This window comes from Triturus cristatus, chromosome 12, assembly GCF_964204655.1.
Source record: "Triturus cristatus chromosome 12, aTriCri1.1, whole genome shotgun sequence".
Lineage (NCBI taxonomy): Eukaryota > Metazoa > Chordata > Amphibia > Caudata > Salamandridae > Triturus > Triturus cristatus.
In genome coordinates this window covers 636,996,742-637,010,710 of record NC_140595.1, presented here as the reverse complement: position 1 = coordinate 637,010,710, position 13,969 = coordinate 636,996,742, and the positions used below count along the sequence as shown (strand labels likewise).

Here is a 13,969-nt window from a genome sequence, read left to right as displayed (position 1 = left end):
GTCAAGTTTTTTTCTAAAACGTTATTTTTGAGGAGCTTCCCAGCCATTGCTAAGATAAAAAATAAACATTGGCTAAAAGCTAAAAAAAACACAAAACAAAAAAAACATTTGGGGCTCACAAAGTACATTTAGCAATAGCAGTTCTTGGCCCAGAAGGGAACTACTCTGTGTGGATTTGCTCTTTGTAAAAGAGCATAATGCTTTGTTTTACAGAAATGAGCCAGTGGCTGTAGTGGGCTGATCAACTGCCCCATTTTGTGTACTGTAGTGGTCAGAAGTAAAATGTGAATGATACAATGATGCAATAACAGGACAGTCCCTTAAGAGGCCTATCTGAAAGCCCCTACCAGTAAATACATTTTTGTAATGTCTGTATAAGCAAAAGGTCTTGGCTAATGCCACAACTAAAAAAAAAAAAAACAGGAGGGAGGGAGAGTGTGTATATGTATGTGTGTATGTGTGTGTGTGTATATATATATATATATATAATCTACTGGCGGTTGCCAGTAGATAGTTATAGTTAGGACCCTGTTTCCATAGGAAATCCGCAACATTCTATTTGGAATAACTTTGGCGCCGGTCGACGAATCCTCGCGAAATTTTCAAAACTAATGGGGCGCTATGCTCCGCTCCTACCCTGAAAGTCCCGGGGTGATTCGTCAAGCGGGGGCTGAGAAAAAGGGGGGTCCCAAAACGCGTTTTCCCCATGCATTTTTCCATAGGACCTTTAGACACCGCTACAGCCTGAACGGCTGAACAGAATTACTTGAAATTTGGCAGAGAGGTAGTCCGCAGGTCAAGGAAGTGCCTTTTGTAGGTCTGGTGTAAATCTGTTCAGTAGTTTCAGAGAAAATAGCATTTAAATCAATATATATATCTGTAAGCGTGCTCCTTGCACTTACGGTAAGCTTACCGTACGCGTACGGTGACGAGCGCGAGCGCGATTCTGATTGGTTGTTAGATCAAAGTAAACATTCGAATCGGTCGAAACCAGGAAGTGTCGGCCGCCATTTTCTCTCTCGCACTCTGACAGGGGGTTGAAAAACAAAGTGCAAAACCATGTTAAGGGGCTGTTTAGACAGCTCCCAAGCACCTAGCCATTTCGATGGAGTCCTCAACGATCCCCCAAGTGAAAAAAGGGAATTTTAATTTTTTCGAAAATTTCGCCGATTACGCTTACCGTACCCGTACGGTAATAAATAATAAAAAAAAAAAATCCACATTCTCACCACCCCGTGTGCAAATGGTGCCCAAAGGGCACCATTTGTGCATGGCTTAGTACTGATGAACAAAACATATATTTTACCTGTCACAACGATGCTCATCATATGTCCTCCATGTGCGCACGGTGCGCGAAGCGCATCGTGCGTTCATGGCCCATCTAGCGTAACGTGGGCACGCGATGCGCGAAGCGCACCGCGTGCTCACTGTGCGCGCACGGAACGAACTGCGTTAAGTGGGCGCGCACGCCACAAATGGCGTAAAGTAACTTAGCATTTAAAAAAACGTACAAATTCACTGAAAAAACCATAGGTTTCACACACGTTATAGTTAGCTGGACATTTTACTGATAAAAAAAACCAATGAAATTCCCCCGTTATAGTTACTGTAGGCAACTATAACTCACGCGACCGTAATCCTCTGCTGATGACATATGTCTTTATGAAAAAAAAATATTTGTAATATATGTATAGCTAAAATTTAATGGAAGAAGACATGGGCAAATAAGTGTCTAAATACAGTATTAGCATCAGCAGAGGATTACGGTCGCGTGAGTTATAGTTGCCTACAGTAACTATAACGGGGGAATTTCATTGGTTTTTTATCAGTAAAATGTCCAGCTAACTATAACGTGTGTGAAACCTATGGTTTTTTCAGTGAATATATATATATATATATACACAATCCTGTTATGCCAGAGTTTCCCCCAACAGACCGGTACGGACCACAATGTGTTTTTTTTCTAGCTTCAGTGTGGTTTATTGCATAGATGTCAGCAGTTTCTTCGACACCAAGTGTCCAGAATTACGCGTTTCGACAGTGAAACACTGTTTTGATCACATATTACACACTTTCAAAGATAAAATAAATTATAGCTTTTAGAAAACAAAGACTCCAATACAGTGATCAGGTTGCGCTTGTGTTGACTCCACAAAGTCAGTCTGACCTCTATGGAGGGAGGGCTGGCATCGGGAGTCGCACAGACCCTGGTACAGTACCTTCTAGGTGTCGGAAATCATAAATGATCTAAGACGCAGGGGAGTTGAGGTTTCGGGGAGACAAGTGCGGTGTCTGTTTTCTTACTACCATGCAGGGTGTTGATATGTCTACATTCGAGGACAGTGTGTTGGTGAGGCTTCACTGAAGCAAGTGAGGTATCGGTTCCTGGCAGTGGTGCAGAGTCGTGGAGTCGCTGATGCCCAGGGACGTTGTGGGGTGCACGGGGGGGTGATGCAGCGGTTGCTGAAATGACCCTTGGTTCTTACTGCTGTGCGGTGTCGATGATGGCGGTCAAGCCGTGAGGCTTCCGTGTCACAGCTGCTATGTCTGAGAGGTGCATCATGGACGTCGGTGGTCCGGTGCTCTGGACTCCTGCAGTGGCAGTTCTTCTGAGGCAGCGCATCGCTATCGGAGCCTGCGTGTAACTCATGGTCGTTGCATTGAGCGGGGGATCACGGCTTCAGTGCAGGTAGCGGCACGGCATCAAAGTTGCAGACAGGCACTAGTTCTGAAGTCGCTCGACAGAGGGTTCTTCTGTTAGCACTGAAACTCACTACCAAGGGCCCAGGACTGTATTTGGCACCACTTGGCAAGTAGGGCAGCAGAGGAGCCCAAGTGCTACAGGTGAAGTCTTTGATCCTGAGACTTCCAACAGGGGGCAAGCTCTACTCCAGCCCTTTGAGAAACTTTAGAAAGCTAGATGTAGAGAGCAAAGTCCTATCCTCTCACTAACAGGATAGATTACCAGGAAGCAGATCTACACAGCAAAGCAAACCGCAAAGTGGTAGTACCTCTTGGCAGCACAACAACTCTTTTTCCTGCAGAATGTCCTCAGTCCAGAAGTGTTCTGAGTACATGGTGCCGGAAGTCTAGTACTTGTACCCATTTTAGCCCTTGAAGTAGGGAGACCTCAAAGAAAAGTCTTTAAGTGCACTAGACCCTGCTCTGGCTCCTGACACACTACCGGGGGTGGTGACTTCTTTGTATGGGGACATGCCTATCCTTATTCCGGTGCAAGTGTCTGCTTCTCCCACCACTCTAGCTCAGGTAGGCTCATCAGTTTTGTGATGAGCCGTCAAGATATGCAGGGCACACCTCAGCTCCCTTTGTGTGTGACTGTCTAGAGTGAATTCACAAAGCCCAACTGTCATCCAACCCAGACATGTATTCTAGGGACAGCCAGAGGCACAGAATGGTTAAGTAAGAAAATGCCAACTTTCTAGAAGTGGCATTTTCAGTCCTGCAATTTAAAAACGCACTTCACTAAAAGATGTGTTTTTAAATTGGGAGTCAAGAGGCACCAAACTCCAATTTTCTACCTCTGCCTGATTCGATGATACACTTGTAAAATGTTACAAGGCAGCTCCAATCCTAATCCATGGGAGATTAGTGTACTACTGCTGCAGTACTGCCATCTAGATGTTGGACAAGGCCTGAACAGTGTTTCTGAGGTCGGACAGTGAAATGGAAAGTTTTTGTTTTTCCCAGAGAAATTTGTGAGTGTCAATTTTATCCAGTTTGGATGGAAGTTACCACTGAGCTAATTTGGTCAGTAAAATAATCCTAGGGATTAGGCAGGTGATGTAGAAGGTGTGAGAAAATCCACACCAAAACATGTAAATGTAGGTCCATTTTTTAACATGAAGGGCCTTTCTAAATTATGAGAATGTGAAGAACAAGGTTTTTAGTACTCTGGATTGAAGGTGGTGCTTGTCACTTACTTTTAGTTCTAGAACTCCGCTGTTGGAACCGAGAAGGTGCTGCCACCCGTCAAGGATTTTTAAAGTATGGGATGATCTAGAACTGGGCAGAGCCAGAGGATAGAAATGTAGCTTGCCAACTGGTAGGACTTTATGCTGAAGTACAAGTGGCTCAATGCCACGGATGGCACTCTCCCTACCTATTGTTTTAACAGTACTGTCAATCCGCCAGCTGGAAGTGTAAAAAAATTGAAAGATTGAGAAAAGCAAATTTGGATACGGAGATTGTGGAGAGATCTTGTAGCTAAAATGGGCCTCTCTTATGTATACTATTGGCATAGTCCAAGCAGGAGATGGTAACCTAGGAAATTTGGATGAAACAACCTGATGTAAAAGCATCCTTTGGTTACTTGACGGGCAGGTGCTATCAAGGAGAGCTGACAGTCTATAACTACCCACAGGTTCCTTCCTTCCTTCCTTCATTGCTTGGTTAGGTAGGCCTGGTGGTAAATTCATCTTTTGGATCGATCATAGGTTGATGATATTCTCCATGCTAGAGTCTCCCATTTTCTATATAGTTTGTGTAAATTGGCTAGTTAGCATCCAATAGCCAACTACTTGAAGGCATTTGACAATGGCACAGGAGGCAAAGTGCAATGGAATTTTAAGTTTTAGCATGATTTGTCTCATCAGCATTATTGGAGGCGGCACCCATGAATGTGAAAATTAGGTCACATAGGCGGTAAATTACACTTAAAGAGAAGTAGAGCCTTTGGGGGAACTCTGGGGAAAGGTTTAGAAAAGCACATCAATCAACATGTCTGTGCACTTAGAAGAGAACTCCTTCTTCGATCCAACCCAGGCCGGTTTCCGTCCTAAACAAAGCACGGAATTCTCTGTTACTGCGAGTAATGTGCAGGTCAAACGGCTTCTACATAGGGGAGGGGCTGCAGCTATCATCCTCCTCGACGGACTGCATCGTTCGACATGGTTGATCACGAGATCATAGTCCTCCGGTTGAGGGAAATGGGGATCAGTGATGCGGCCTTAGAGTGCCTCATCATTTTTAGGTCTCGCCTAGCTATTGCGTTTACGCAATCGCTATGCGAGACTCTAGTAAAGGGGCATTTCAAAGTGCTCCCAAAAGTGGATTGTGCGCGTGCTCGCCATGCAATCACGTGCATCGTGCCGCCATGCAATCCGTTTGGGGAAGCGCTTCAGCCCACTGGTGCCCTCGGCATCATACTTCAAAGGGTCCGCTCCCCCACCTGGAATGCGTGCCCCCGCCAAGCGCGCGTGCCACGCTCCGCCGGGCTTGTCTTGTTTCAGTGATAAGAATGTGGCGTCTTTAGAGCAACCTTCGTAACCTCTCAGCACTCGTTTAAGTGGAATCACTCGGGCCATATTCCTGATGCTCTTTTCAGAAGCAATTACTTCCATGCCATTTCTATAGACCTTCATAGTGCGCCGGAGAGATCTTGATTATCCGCCCCAGTCGTTTTCTGCCCGCTCCCTCCCCCCTGTGCGCCTGGAAGACCAGGCTTTCCGAAATGGAGTATTAAACAAATAGGTTGTCAGTGGCGCGTCGGTGCTTTGAGGGGAGCGCTACACCGCCAGTGTCATGCAAAGCTCGACGCCACGCGCCTCTTCCACATAGCGCCTCTTTACTGTCAATCAAGGCCTGGCTCAACTAATTACCAAAAATTGGGTGAGTCACAAAAGAAGCCACAAACTGCACATGTGCGATTTTGTACACGAGTAAACAACAGTGCAAACTCAATTTTTTTGTTTGTTCCAGATTTATATGGCGCGTACGGTAAGGTATTGATTGGAGCGCATTACATAAGCACCAGTTACGTTACACACGACGCATTCAGTTTTTTGGGGGATAGGCCCAGGATCACAGGATGTGGAGTCGACCCCGAGGCTTGGTTTCCCAGGTCCAAAGTCGGCATCTCCAGCCGTGAGAGACCGCATCCTCTCTCCGAATCTCAATCCTTACGTACAAACTTACAAGTTTGTTAACACACCCCCTACAAAATAATACACATAATAAACATCAAATTAAGCAATACTGGTTATATACACACTAGAACATCACTATATTCCATTTGAAAGGCCACAAAGCTCACAATACGAGCCCTGCACAGGGCCACTGGAAAGATGGGCGCACGTTTCCTGCCCAAAAATGACGCTTAAAAAGCACTTACCGATTAATCCATCATCTGCTGCATTATTTACAGATTTCAACACAACTTTGTTTCTAACTCAAATACAACTAAAGTTACAAATATATATATTTTTCTATAAAGAATCGCCATTTGCAAAGGTTAACTGGTCACCTTATAGCAGCTATGCGCTTTATAAATCAACGTAACTCTGGCGGGGGATCATTCTGATATGGGGCAAGTGGTGTGATGGAGGATCTTTTAGGGGACGTGCACAATCCTGTGCCCTATATTCCTGTGATATCACTCAACATTATTTCAGGGACTTGAAACAAAGGAGGAATAGGACCACTAACACAACAGCTGCCACTCCCTTGAGTCTACGGTACTCCTAATGTACTCTTAAAAAAAAAAAAATAGTAGATAGGATCTAATGTGGCATATTGCTTGAGCTGACTGACTTTTAAATGGCTTTCCTCAGAAAGGTATTGTGCTCCTTGATATGTTAGCCTGACACACCCCTGCATAGTGACACAGGCGCCACACACTTTTATGTAGCCTGGCTATGTTCCCAGTGTCACCAAGAAAACAATTTTGGGGGAATTTCTGACCACCTCATACTTCCCTCAACCTTTTTTGTGGAACCATGCATTCTTGTTTTTGAGTGATACCTGATTCTCGTGATTTTTTTTTTTTTTTTTCTTTTCTCCAGTGCCTCTTTTATCAAGTGATCTCCAATTTCATGGCTGTCCTAATTGATAGCAGAAACAGATCAAAGATCAGGCAGCCAATAAACCTATCCAAGGAAATCCCAAAAATTGACGGCTGTCATCTGCAACCTGTAATTATACCTTTACTTGTGCAGTGGGCAATAAACATATCCCAAATTACTTCTGTTCATCCATTTGATTACTAGCAAATTTGAAAAAGTTGAAACTGAAGGATCTGAATTGTTGACCACAACTATCCTCGCTCTAGCAAGGCACCTACGTACCCTCAACTTGAGCGTAGTTGAATTCTTGCTTTGCCGACGCTCCTCAATCTCTAGGAGGTGGTCCAGTCAGAGGAGCGGTCCTTTTTAGATCTATGTTCCAAAACCTCAGATTTAATATCCTGTAAATGCAGTATGAAGTCTAGTTAATCAAAAAGCATTTACCTGACCTTTTTCCTGTCAGTCTCTACCTTGTCAACAGAATTCTGGCACTTTGAGGCATTGACACGCTGCGCCCCTTTTTCCTAAAATAAACAACTTTACTTTTGGATTTAATTTCCTGTTGATGTTCTTGCTTGGTCCTTGGTAATTTGTGTTATCTTTCTTCTGCTGAGGACTATGCTATTTGTCATTTAGAGAAAGTATTCTGGTGGGGTATCCTCTACCACCCTGGCTAGTGGTATGATCAAGGGCTGTTCTCATTTTTAATTCTCACCCACAACTAAAACTTCTATGTTTACAAAAGACTTCTTGTGACACACATCAATAAATGTACATTAGGCTTAGAGCTAGCCCATTGCTTACCATAGGCTGGCTGGCTTTCTTCTCATTTGCTTGCTTCTTATTCAATTGCTTTCCTGCCCTTTCTTGCCTTTGTCTGAAACATACCCAATTACAATATTTTAGATTGAATGACTTGCATCCTTCCACTGCTGACATTCAGGGAACCACTCTTTTTTTTTTTTTCATTAAGCACTCTATAAGAAATCATGTTATCTTGCTCTCCCTCGTATGTTCCTCCCCCCTCAAATACCACCCCCATCTGTCTGTGCTGTTGCTCCTTCCTCCACACACTCCCAGCTCATGTCTCATTTCCACGCCCCCACTCTTTTCCTCTTAATGGCTGTAGGCTGTAGGTGCTGCGCCGTGGCGCTACCTCAAGCGCTGAAAGAGACTGGCGGTACAGAGGAGAAGAGGTGAGTAGGGAGTGGGGGCTTGTGAAAATAAGTTTGAAGGGGTGGGCAGAGCAGGGGGTGCATGGACAACAAGCTCTCCGCTTTGGCAAAGGCAGACACTTGTTTATAATTGCAACGCGCTTTCACTTTAAGTATAAGCGCGATGCAAAAAAAAAAACACGCGGCTGCCTTTGCCAAAGGCGAATGCTAACAAAAAAAGTGCATAGCGGCTAATTAGGGGACACTGTCTCCCGCCGCCAGAAAGAGATCCAATCCCGCTGGGCATGGATAAAAGGAGACCGGGTGGCAATAAGCAGCGATTGACATGCCTTTGGTGCAATCATTGAACTGCCTTTGGCATAATTCGCGATGCCAAACGACGCGCAAGAATCAAAACTGAAGGCGGAGCTGGGACATGGCTTCTGGAATCGTATCGATTCCAAGAAGCCTCGTATGACGAGAGCAGCGCATGCGCTGCTTACGTCAGGCCGAGACCTAAAAACGGAATAAGAGGGTGTCCAAATATGGAGTGACGCATTAATGCACATGTGTCTTCATGCGCCTGCCAGCAGCATCATTACATGTATGTGCATGTTCAGGTTTTCAAGCTTTTTTTCCTTTTCTTCTATTTATTTCCCTGAGGCTGCACAGCATCTGGAAAATGCATTGCCAAAGACAGTAGGTCTTTGCAAAGCTTGTTGGCACATGGTTGCCATCACTCATTGATAGGAACTATATTCTTGGCTGTTTAGCATGCATTTAAAATAAGAATACTACTATGCTCACTGTTCCAAGATCTTCCATTGCAAAATGTAGAGTGGGAGGTTGCAAAACCATAGTAGATCTTTCGCAGTATTTTGAGTGACACTGCAAAACCTTTAATTTATTTTTTTTAAAAAGTATTAATTTTTTTTTTGTAATGATTATTCCAGCTTCTAATATTGCGATGCTCCACCACATTAACTCACTGGCTGTGTTTCCAATTACAGGAGACGCCTGCAGCTGAATTCTAATCAAGCCTTCTTCTTGCTTGTGAATGGACATAGCATGGTCAGCGTCTCTACGCCTATATCGGAGGTCTACGAGCGTGAAAAAGATGAAGATGGATTTCTCTACATGGTCTATGCCTCTCAGGAAACATTTGGAATTCAATCTCCTGTCTAAAGCTATTTTCCTGTGTCCTGGTCGGCTTTATTTTTGTTGCAATTCCCTTCACTAGAAGGTAAAACACAGATTTCAAAGGGACGTCACCATCAGTTGTGCTAAGATTTTAACATCTACTGAAGAGAAACAGATAAACGCTTTAGTATTGAAGAGCCTGTTCATTTAGGGTAAAAAAACAAGACCGATGAGTAAAGTGGTTTTGATGGATGAAAGTACAGATTGTACTTTTAGCTTGCCAAAAAAAAGAATGCGCCCCCCTGAACCACGTGTTGGTTTGAATAAATGGTATTTAAAGTAAAATGGAGTGACTGGTCTAGTTCCACAGTGTAAACGTATAGTTGACTCTGAGTAGACCCTTCTTTGCCCTCCTCCACATGTCAAGGGATTTATTTAGGCAAGAACTGCACAGTTGCTAATGCATGACCTTTACATCTTACTCAAACAACGTCACTTATCTAAGTGCTTTTCCCTTACATCAGGTGAGAGCTAAAGACTAAATAGGATGGGTATTATTTTAGAAGCTATCAGTTTCCTCTGTGATTCGTTGCATACCAAATGGTATTGCTTTACCCATAGCATAGAGACCTGTGAACCTTTTAATATAACTGTAGCACAGGAGTTTATTTTATTTAATATAGAAGACAAATAAGTATCTTCCTGAGTGCATTCTCACTGCTGCCGTCTCACTGTGCACATCAGCTGGCTTCCAGAATAGTACCATGCTTAAATGTAATCGAGTACATTTGTTCTTATTTCTTTCTTGCCTGTAGAGATGGGTCAGTTACAATCAAAGCAAATTATGAAGACGTTATTGTGTCAGTGGATAGGTTAGAATACTTTGTGAAAGCGATGAAGCGTGCAAACAGTTGTTAGCTTAAATCGTCGCAGGTGTAAAGGTACATTTCTTTATCTGTGATCTATGCTTTAAGATATAGTAAGCTAATTTTATGCCCACCTATACAAAAAGATTAATTTCTATAATACCTTTCAGAACCCCAAAGTGGGTTGTATCCCAACAGGATAACTCTTGCTGACTTATCTCATTTCCAGAATAATTGTGTGTGTTTATCTAGCAAACTGAGACTTGGAAAAACGTATTGCTAAACATTTCAGGTTCCTTTTTAGCTTTAAACTAGATTGAAAAGTAAAATTGGTTTGTTTATGCTATCACCGGCTTGCATGGGATGTGAAATCTTTCATTTCTGAAGCAGACATTACTACTTAACGTACAGAGATGCATTAAGCTAGGAGTCCTCTGCAAAGACTCCATATATATTTACAGGTATGTTAACTGTATAAGTGAAAGCTCCAACCTATTTGAAAGGTAGGAAAGTGAAGAAAGCAGTGTTTCTTCACCCTGGTATTGTATAGAACATTAATATTTTATTCGCCCTATAACATTTTGCATGTATTGCACTCACCGTTTCCCCATATCTGCTTGTTTCCTCTGCTGTATACTTTTATTTAACTGTATCGTAAACTTCTGTTATGTTCTTGTTAGCTACGTGAAAAAAATATTTTCGGAATTCATGACTGACAAGTATACTTGTAATTGTGTGATCTGTATGACTGCTTGTGTACAAACGAGTGTTGCTTTTTTAAGATTAATACAGTACTTATACACGGATGTATTACATCCACAACTAAGCGTTTTCTGTATTTATTTCTAGAGAAACAGTAAAGGCTCTTACAAAATGATCTTGCATTTATCTATTTTCCATAGACAATGACTTTCTCACAGGGTTACATGCTGTAGCCTCTGCTGCAGAAACACAGAAGTATGTGTAGGATTATGGGACCTCAGTGCATAGGGACTGGATCATCCTACCACCTTAGTACCCATGACCCCAGGGCCGACTAGCTATAATGCCTCACTTGCCCTCCTACTCACTCCCAGAGAGACAAATGATTAGACACCCCAGAACACAACATTCCTGACTCTCCGGAATCGCGGTTGCAAGACACACCCTTTTGGTCGCACTCTTGTACTTGTCCACAATAGGATCTGACAGACACGAACATGTTTAAAATATTTATTTTAACTAATGTTCTCTAATATGCAGTATACGTGCCATAATTAACAGGAAAATGCATGACACAAATATGGTAAGCATAGCAATTAGTCTGTAAATTATGAAAGGAGCGGTCATTTTAAAAAGATGGTGTAGCCTAATCTCCTTCCCCTTGTTTAGAAGCAGAATGATTATATATTGGATCTCTAAACGTTATCTGCAGACCCCGTACCTCAGTCTATAGATGGTAGATCCACATCATAGGTGCTGTCCTGCTCTTCTCCCTGGAAAGGTCCCTCTCCAAGTGTGTGCCACCTATTCGTGTATTCTAATAAGACCACAGTACCTATTCCCAAACAGCTGCATCTGTATGTTTTGTCTAGGTGCCAGGGCCTGACCAGAAAAGAATAACAAGGGGCATTGTTGACCGACCTTGCTCACGATGTTTAGACTAAATCCCAAGAACCTTCAGAGTGCTCATGTGAAAACGGCAAAATATACAATTTCAAAATAAACACATGTAGTAACGTGCAATCTGCAGCGTGCTCATGCTAACTTGGAGAACGTGACAATGTCCCCATGGGTCATGTGACACCTCATTCAAGGCAGTGGTACCATGGAGAAATGACAAACCTGCAGCCCTTCTCTTGCTAACACTGGTTCCTTTTCTGATGAAAGTTAATGAACCACCTTGTACAGAAGGTCTGCCTAACATAGGTCCAGGTTGTCTATACCCATGCCAGAGTTTTAGTAAATCTTCATATGATAAATTCACATACAATGGATCTAAATTTAATTTGCATAGTCTGTGTGTCTACTGAAAATAATGCATGGATGTGGACCTATGTTGAACACCACTGCTTTACCGCCTTTGACTCACAATTTACTCTTCCTACACCCCCAGCATAGTGTATTCTTCTTTATCCTCTTTCTATTTGGGCGTCCTCTTCAGTCCTGCTTCCTGGAGTTGTTGTGTAAGTGGGGACTGATATCACTGATGATGAAAAGTGGTTGGAACAACATGATGTTCAATCCTCTTATAGGGCTGCATTCATGCATATTTAACAAGGGAAGAAAGGTGAAAACAGTACTAAGCAAATTCTTTTGTTTGTAAAACAAAAAAAAACAAAAATATTTACATATGGGAAGTTAGAAGATCAAAACAACATAAATGCATAGGAATGTAATATAGCACGGCTACAGAAACCTAACTATATCTCACTATGATTAAGAAAAATTTTGACAAAAACACTTGTAACGCTCAAAATATAAAATCTCAAACTGTCTATTTTAGTAACAGGTATCCAAACAAATAAAAAACACTAACTCAAGCAGATAACTGGACAATATGAGATAAGTTATTTATTTTGAAATAAATGTATAACATCCCAAGTCATCTACAGCAGGTTTATGGTTTGCCACTATCAAAGGAGTGCTTAGGCACATTTTTAATATAATATAAATCTGCATGTTTTCAATACATATAACAGAATATAGCCAAATCTATCTGGTGTCTCTACACATCTTTAAAGACTGCCAATGAAAACCTTGTTACTCTGTAGTGGTCTGAAAATATATGCATCAGAGTACCAGGCAGAAGGTCTGGAATGCTACAAAGCCATCCTCATCAATGTATAATACATTTGAAACAGCATTGCATTTTGGAAGATGGCGGATTGACTCCGCTCCTGAGGACGCCTCCTCCGCTCTCCCCCGCGGCTCTCCCCGACCTGCCGCTTAATGCCCTTCCTGTGGGCCGCTCTTGCTGTCTTCGGCATCAATGGGGAAAGTAATTAAGGGACTAAAACTGGAACGTTTGAACTAAAATTAAAGAAAACGGATAGTTGGGAAAAGTCGGGAAACTCACCTGCTGCCGTGGCTGCGTCTATCCCCCTTTGTTGTGGATGTGCTGGCTGACGGAGCTCAGCTGCGCGGTGTATAGTATCCGCGCGGCGGGCTGGCTGACGTTCAGAGCGCCCTCGGTGGCGGCACCACGGATACTGTTTTAAACTCTATGCTCTCCCGGTGAGTCCTGTGGCAGCGCTGACGGTCAGGAGAAGTTCTGCTATAGCTGGGGGGGGCGAATGTGCAGGGTACAAGGTGATGTGTCCACGGCTGAAAATCATGGCTCCTCCAAGGGTGACCCGCCGAGGACGGGCGGGTGTTCAGGCGCCAGTAGTGGCAGAAGCTGGGGGCTCTGCGGATGTGGATGCCGTGGACTGTTCAGTGGTAGCAGAGTCCCCTGTGGCTGCTAGCGGCGGTGCAAGTGATAATACACCCAGCAACTTTGGAGACCATTCACTAACAGATCACCAGGTGGGAAAGCCTATGCTTAAACTTTTGCGCTCTGGCAAAGTCACAGCGTTGCTCCGCTCCTGCGGCTCAGACAGCCATCCCCAGCGCTCAAATGGCTGAAGTATTGAATGCAGCAGTCCATGAGGGCTGGGGGGGCCTGGAAGACTCTATAAGATCACGGAGTGCCTCTGTTGAAAGGAATTTTACTACTGGCATAACATTGGGTACCTCTGCTTCAGCTGGTGTGGGTGTGGCCAAATCTGTACCTGAAGAGCTTAGACGCGGTTACTTCAGCATCCTTTTCTGATACATACCCCAGCGCCATTGCTGCTCCGACTATACCTGACAATACGGATCATACCTTTCACTCTTCGGGGCTGATTAATGAAGACTTTCTGGTGATGTCAAATGGTCTCTTACAGGACACTGGTTCGGGTAGGCCGGACGGAAATGGCAGGAGTTTGGTTTGTGATTATAATGGCAGCAGAAAGGGTGACCAACACGAAGTTAGAGAGTGGTTTGG

General features: G+C 43.5%; 1 protein-coding gene across 1 annotated transcript in view; it reads left to right on the top strand.

The window, feature by feature from the left end:
• The window catches only part of MAP1LC3B (microtubule associated protein 1 light chain 3 beta), a 42,491-nt gene extending 31,709 nt beyond the window's left edge, over positions 1 to 10,782 (top strand). The window contains exon 4 of the mRNA XM_085639728.1: positions 8,965 to 10,782. Coding sequence (XP_085495854.1) covers positions 8,965 to 9,139 — 175 coding nt within the window. The 3' untranslated portion in view covers positions 9,140 to 10,782. The remainder of the gene's footprint in view (positions 1 to 8,964) is intronic.
• The last annotated feature ends 3,187 nt before the right edge of the window (positions 10,783 to 13,969 follow it).